Source organism: Raphanus sativus, chromosome 4, assembly GCF_000801105.2.
Source record: "Raphanus sativus cultivar WK10039 chromosome 4, ASM80110v3, whole genome shotgun sequence".
NCBI classification, from domain to species: Eukaryota; Viridiplantae; Streptophyta; class Magnoliopsida; order Brassicales; family Brassicaceae; genus Raphanus; species Raphanus sativus.
In genome coordinates, this window is record NC_079514.1 from 24560162 (window position 1) to 24566554 (window position 6393).

At 47.9% G+C, this 6393-nt stretch overlaps 1 protein-coding gene across 1 annotated transcript; it reads left to right on the forward strand.

Annotated features, from left to right (window-relative positions):
* The first annotated feature begins 2372 nt into the window (after nt 1-2372).
* LOC130511228 (uncharacterized) lies at nt 2373-3786 on the forward strand. The gene is made up of 2 exons (XM_057008120.1): nt 2373-3258; nt 3341-3786. Exons 1-2 carry the CDS (start codon nt 2373-2375, stop codon nt 3784-3786), a joined length of 1332 nt encoding a protein of 443 aa, XP_056864100.1.
* Nucleotides 3787-6393: the final 2607 nt, after the last annotated feature.

Genomic DNA, 6393 nt, shown 5'->3' on the forward strand with positions numbered 1-6393 from the left:
GTATCAACAAGTATAAAGCTATGCTTGAGGCAAAGAGTTATATATAGAGGCATGTAATCGATTATGAAGAAGTTTTTGCTCCAGTTGCACACATTGGAACTATTTGGTTTATATTAGCCCTAGTAGCGTCAAACGGATATGAAGTACATCACCTAGATGTAAAAACAGAATTCCTTTATGGTGATCTTAAAGAAGTGGTTTATGTCTCCCAGTCTGAGGGGTTTGTTATCGAAGGGAAGGAAGAAAAGGTGTATAAGCTAAAGTAGGCGCTTTACAGTTCTAAATAAGCACCAATGTAACATCCCGGGCCCAGCCCAAAATGAAACCCAAGAGCTGCAGGCCCAAGTGAGTGAAACCCTACCCCAAAGCTCTCCCATTTCTTATAAAAGGGGCATCACTCCTAGGGTTCATCACAAGAGAGACAGCAAGCGAAGCCCTGCCCGACCAGAACCTCGCCGCCGCCGCCGCCGATCGCCGCCTCCTCCCGCCGCCGACGACCAGCTGCCGCCGCCGATCGCCGCCGTCCGTTCGCCGCTCGCCGACCGTCCCGCGCGCAGCCCGAGCCGTCGATCCCGAGCCCCCAGCCGTCGCCTCCTTGATTCCTTTTCTTCTAACCTTCTCAGATCTGAACCTTAAGGTAATCTAGATCTCTGACCTTTTAAGTCATTGGGTATGACAAGATCTGAACCTAAACCCCATCTCCCCTCTTATAAATCTTTATGGATCAGATCCGGAGAGGTGACCATCTCTTTTCCATTTTTAGATCCAGATCTACCACTTCAAGAAACTAAGGTGAGGACTTGGATGTGAACTTATCTCTTGTTGAGTAACTGTGGACATAGTCCTTTGTGTTAAGATCTAGATCTTATGTGTATGGATGATGAGCCTTGTGATAGTTCTATGATTCTAATGTGATGTGTGTTATGTGTGAATGATGGAGCCCTAGTCCTACTAGGGCGACGATGAACTGAACTGAAAGTGTCTAGGATGATGATAAGTTGAGACTTGTGTAAAGTGATAAGTGAAATGAGTAAGTGAAAGTTGATGAGTAAGATGAGAAGTGAAGTATAAGTATAAGCTTGTGAAAGTGTAGTTGTCATTGAACTTGTTTGTAGTCCTATTTGGGCCACCGAGAACGGGTGGGCGTCTAGAGTCTAGGGTGTGATGTGTTGAGATGTGAGAGGAACCGCGCGAGGGCGGGATATAAATAAGCAAGTGTAGTGGCGCCTTAAGATCGAGTCAAGCCGAGTCGTGGCTAAGAAAGGCTATGAATGGCCGGGGGGCAGACAGAGCCAGTGGGCCAACGTGCTGCAATTCGGGTAGCCTCTAGGAAGCTGGGCGGGTACGGATGCTCGAAAGAGGCGCCGCCCAGGATAAGCCGGAACGCGTAGGGACATCCGTAAACGGCTATAGGTCCTACGTCTAGGTTGATTGGAGTCAGTTTGCTCTTGTTGTGTTTGAATCTTATAACTTATGCCTGTGTTGACTGTTATTGGGCTTGAGTGAGTTCGTGGGTTCCTAGAGCCTGCCCTCACTGAGTATTCTGTACTCACCCCTCCTTCTTTTCAGGTATGGCTGGGAGAGAGCAGGAGTAGGAGTCCGTATGGTGCCAGTTGTTTTCAAGTTTCATTTGCTTTCAGATGCATTTTCATTCGAGCTTTGCTTATGTTATTGAATAATCTATCTTCATGTTGAGTTTCAGTTTTATGTAAGACGATCTTCAGTTTTAACAAAAGGTTTTTGAACGATTTATGGAAAGTCTTGGTATTTTATAAAGGACCCCGAGATAGGGATGTTACAATTGGTATCAGAGCGGGGGTTAAACCCGCCGGTGCTGTCCCGTGCGGGTATGAGAATAGTCTTTTATATTCGGGTTTCAAGAGTTTTTAAACATTTTCAAAAGGGTTTCGAAAGTTTAAGTAATGGAAGTAGAAGCATTACTCGGACCGAAACTCCCTGCTCCCTAGTAACTAGACCGGTTTTAACAAGCTTGACCTAATACCCGCTTCGTTTGTCACAGGATGCCTCCTAAGAACACGAGAGCCGCAACAGCAGCGGGAACAGCTCAGTGAGCAGCAAGACGGGCCACCCGCTCCGCGTCCCAAGCCTCCAGTGAAGCCGAAAGCCAGAATGTGGGTGCTCCGGCGAACGGAAATCCCGTGGTAGGGCCTAATGTGGTGAACGCAGCGATCCTGGAAGAACTGCGAAGGTACCGAGAAGCCTACGGGGGACAGCTCCCCAACGGTGCAGCCGCCGCTGAAGCCGGGGCCGTACCGATACCGCCGGCCGTGGACCCGAACCCGCTACTGCCTCCACCACCGCCGCCGGCAGCCCCTGCAGTGGTACCTGCCCAAGGACCCATATATTGGGACATGATGAAGCATATGAGAAATATGCAGATGGAGTTCTTCAGTGGTAAGGCAGATGCCATTGTTGCCGATAATTGGAGGAGACAGCTTGAGAGGAACTTCCTTTCTGCCCGATGCCCGCCGGAGTTCCGCAGAGATCTGGCAGTTCACCATCTCAAGGATGATGCCCTAGTCTGGTGGGAAGGGGTAGTTGACAGCTCAAATGGGATCCGCTTGACTTATGACGACTTTCTGGAGGAGTTTAACGGAAAGTACTTCCCTTTGGAGGCCATGGACCAAATGGAAAGCAAGTTCCAGGACATTCGTCAGGGCTCGAGGAACGTAAGAGAGTACGGAGATGAGTTTCACAGACTCAGGAGGTTTGCAGGGCACTACCTGAGCGACCGAGAGTTGGTCCGACGTTTCCTCAAAGGGATGAGGATCGAGTTAAGGAACAGTTGTAATGTGCGAGACTACCGCAACGTTCACGAGTTAATTGAGAAGGCTGCCGAGCAGGAGGTAGGGTTGGAGGAAGAACGGAAGCAGAACCAGGCCTCCCAGAACCGGGGAGTCAAACGGACCCAGGAAGCAGCACCGTCTGGAGAGGTTGCTCCGGCAAGGCCTCAGTGTCGGAGGTGCGGTCGGAACCACTCCGGAGAGTGCCAGGTGGGCGTGTGCTACAATTGCGGACAGCCCGGGCATGTCTTCCAAGACTGCCCGAATGAAAGACAAGTGCGACCGGGCAGAATCCGATGTTACCGTTGCAACCAGGAAGGACACGTAGCCCGAGACTGCAGAGTGCAGCTAGGAGGGAACGCATGGGGAGCACCACCTCAACAGCAGAGGGAACCAGCTGGAAAACCACGTGCTTACGTAGCCGAGGCCCCCGAGGGTCCCGAGCCGATCGCGGGTATGCTCTATCACCCAAATATTCTTTGCACTTAAGTGAGATTAGAACTGTGGTTGCATAGCTTAGCGTTAGTATCATGTAGGATCCGTCGCGGTCGGGGGAGTGGCGGCTTTCACTCTCTTCGACACCGGGGCAACCCATAGTTTTGTGAGCCCTAACCTTACTCGCGAATGGGCTTTTACGGGGAGCTACAACACCAAGATTGCGGGGGTCGAAACTGCGGGGAAGGAAAAGATAACAACTAACGGGAAGTACGAAGAGGTGCCGGTGGTCCTCGCATGCATAAACCTACCCGCGGACCTGCTGGAGTTGGAGCTCGGACGATACGAAGTGATATTGGGAATGGACTGGTTAGCTCAGCATGGAGCTATAATCGATTGTGCCAAGACGTGTGTTCGGATTCCGCTAGACGGGAGGCAGATCGTGTATCGAGGAATGAAGACTAGGACTGGAGTATCGGTTATCTCGATGGTACAAGCTGAAGAAGCAATTAGAAAAGGGAGTGAAGCCTTTCTAACCACCATATAAATGGTGGGGGAGACGGAGGCGCCAGAATTGGAAGGTATTCCCGTAGCAGCGGAATATACGGATGTGTTTGAACCCTTACGCGGACCTCCCCCACACCGGAATAATGCTTTCACGATTGAACTAGAGCCCGGGACCGCCCCGGTATCCAAGGCGCCCTATCGATTGGCACCAGCAGAAATGGCTGAACTCAAGAAACAGTTGGAAGGCCTAGTAGAGAAGGGCTTCATAAGACCGAGTAGCTCACCGTGGGGTGCGCCGGTGTTGTTCGTAAAGAAGAAGGACGGGAGTATGCGCCTCTGCATAGACTATCTGGGATCGAACAAGGTGACCGTTAAAAACAAGTACCCCCTTCCCCGCATAGACGAACTCATGGACCAGTTGGGAGGAGCCACTTGGTTCTCCAAGATCGATCTCGCGTCAGGATACCATCAAATCCCCATCCACAAGGAAGACATTAGAAAGACGGCGTTCCGCACCCGGTATGGGCACTACGAGTTCGTGGTAATGCCTTTCGGTCTGACTAACGCACCGGTGATATCTCATGATTTTAATGAGTTCAAGATTCACATTTTAGCTTATTATGATCATTCTAGGTTGCATTTAGGTCTTTATATTGCATTTTCATAGATAATTGCATAAACAGGGTCTGGAATGCACAATCAGAAGTTTTGGGTCGAAATCATGGACTAAGCTGCAAAAAATGGAAGTTTTGGGGTCGATCCGTAAATTGTCAAAAGATCAGGGACCCAATGTGCAAATAGCCTAAAAGTCACCATTGTTGAGCTTCGCTGGAGCTCCTCTTCGATCCGCGACGGCCAGGCTTCAACCGATTCCAACGAGGACGAGTGGAACCTGAGACACGGCAGAGGAGGATAAGCTCGAGAAATGGAGATAGCTTCGTGGTGCGAGAAGAGCAGCCGCGGCGGAGAAGCTTCTTGGCGGAGATGGTGTCGATTCATGGTGGTTTGAAAGCGAGGAAGACAGCTTGTGGCGGAGGAGATGAGCACGACGAGCTTGAGAGCGAGTGACAGCAATTTGAGCTCGGGATTGGTCTCACCATAACTGATTCACGCAGTTTAATGGCTGAGAGAGACGACGACCACCACGAGCAGAGGTATGGTAGTCGCTGGAGAACGACAGCACGGAGCAAGGTCTTGGAGCGAGGTAGGTGAGCCGCTGTGGACTGGAGCGACTACGCGGAGCGACATGCCTTACCCGCTCGCCCCTTTTTCATCACTTCTCGAGCATCACAGAGCGACCTGCGGGAGCGAGTGTATAAGGTCGATGTGGACGCATTTTTGTTGGTTGACCGGTTTATTCCGGTTTGACCCGGTTTTATTCAACTAAACCAGCTCGAGTTTGGCCTCTCCTAAATGTAGTTTTAGACCTAGAAACCTTATTTTTATCTCGTTTTCTCTCTAGAATTTTGTTTCATCTTGTAAAACTTGAATCTTTGATCAATCTAAGGAGTTATTTCATCATCTTATATCTTGTTTCTCTTTTTCATGAAGATTAGAGAGTAGACACATTTTGGATTCATGGGTTAGGGTGATTAAGGGTGATTAAGTGTAGATTTAAGGTGTTTTATGGTAGATCTTTGCTTATTGATTGATCTTAATGTTATTTTAGTCTTGATCATATTAAAATAGAGCTTTAGACATTTCCCACCCACAAGGTGTATGTTGAAATGTCTGAACCAAATCTTCAAAGCTTTTAGTTTACTTTACCAAGGACACTTGTTATTAAAGAAGCTAAGATTGCTAGTAGACTCATTCCTAATGATTGCATTAATAATATTCAACCAAAGATATTTGATGTTTGAGTTATTTTAGCAAATGAGCATTCATCTAGACATAGAGCTTGCTTAGTATTGTGTCTAGGCATAAGGTAATAGATTGATTGTGTGTTTGCCACCTTTAGATTGAATCTTGATCACCCAAGATCAAATCCTTAGTCCCATGGATCCATCCTTAGCATTTGATTGAGTTCTCGCACTTGTTTCTTGATTGGATTTGAGATCACCTTGTTTATATTTTTAGGAGCTTAGCTTTTCACAAATCATCCATCTCCTGTTTGCTTAGATTAAGAGAGTTTGTGTATTCTTGGTGCATAAGTCTCTAGTTCTCTGTGGTTCGACAACCTTTCTATACTATCATTTGACTTGGAAAAAAAAATCATTTGACTTGGGAGCCTTGAAAACTCCCACCATCAAATTGGCGCCGTTGCCGGGGAACTAGTTGATTTGTCATTAGGACTTCAATCTTTCTTGAGACTAAGCTTTATTTTCTTGCTTTGTTTGGCTTTTGTATAGTTACTAACTCTTTATTCTAGTGCTTTTGTTCTTGCAGTGATGGCTTCAAGCTACTTTGAAAAGCCACAAGAAGAAGAAGACACATTTGAAGATCACATCGAAGATGAGCCATATGTGTATGTGGAGCCACCCTTTGATGCAAGTATACTCACACCAGCACAGCTTGTGACGTTAAATGAGCTTCAGAAGAAGTACCCGGGGTCAGCAAAGACATCCCTAGCACGAAGGATCCGGCTGGAGCTTATTAGAGATCGAGCAGAGCTTGAAGGAAGGGAAGTTACACATTATGAGTTTAA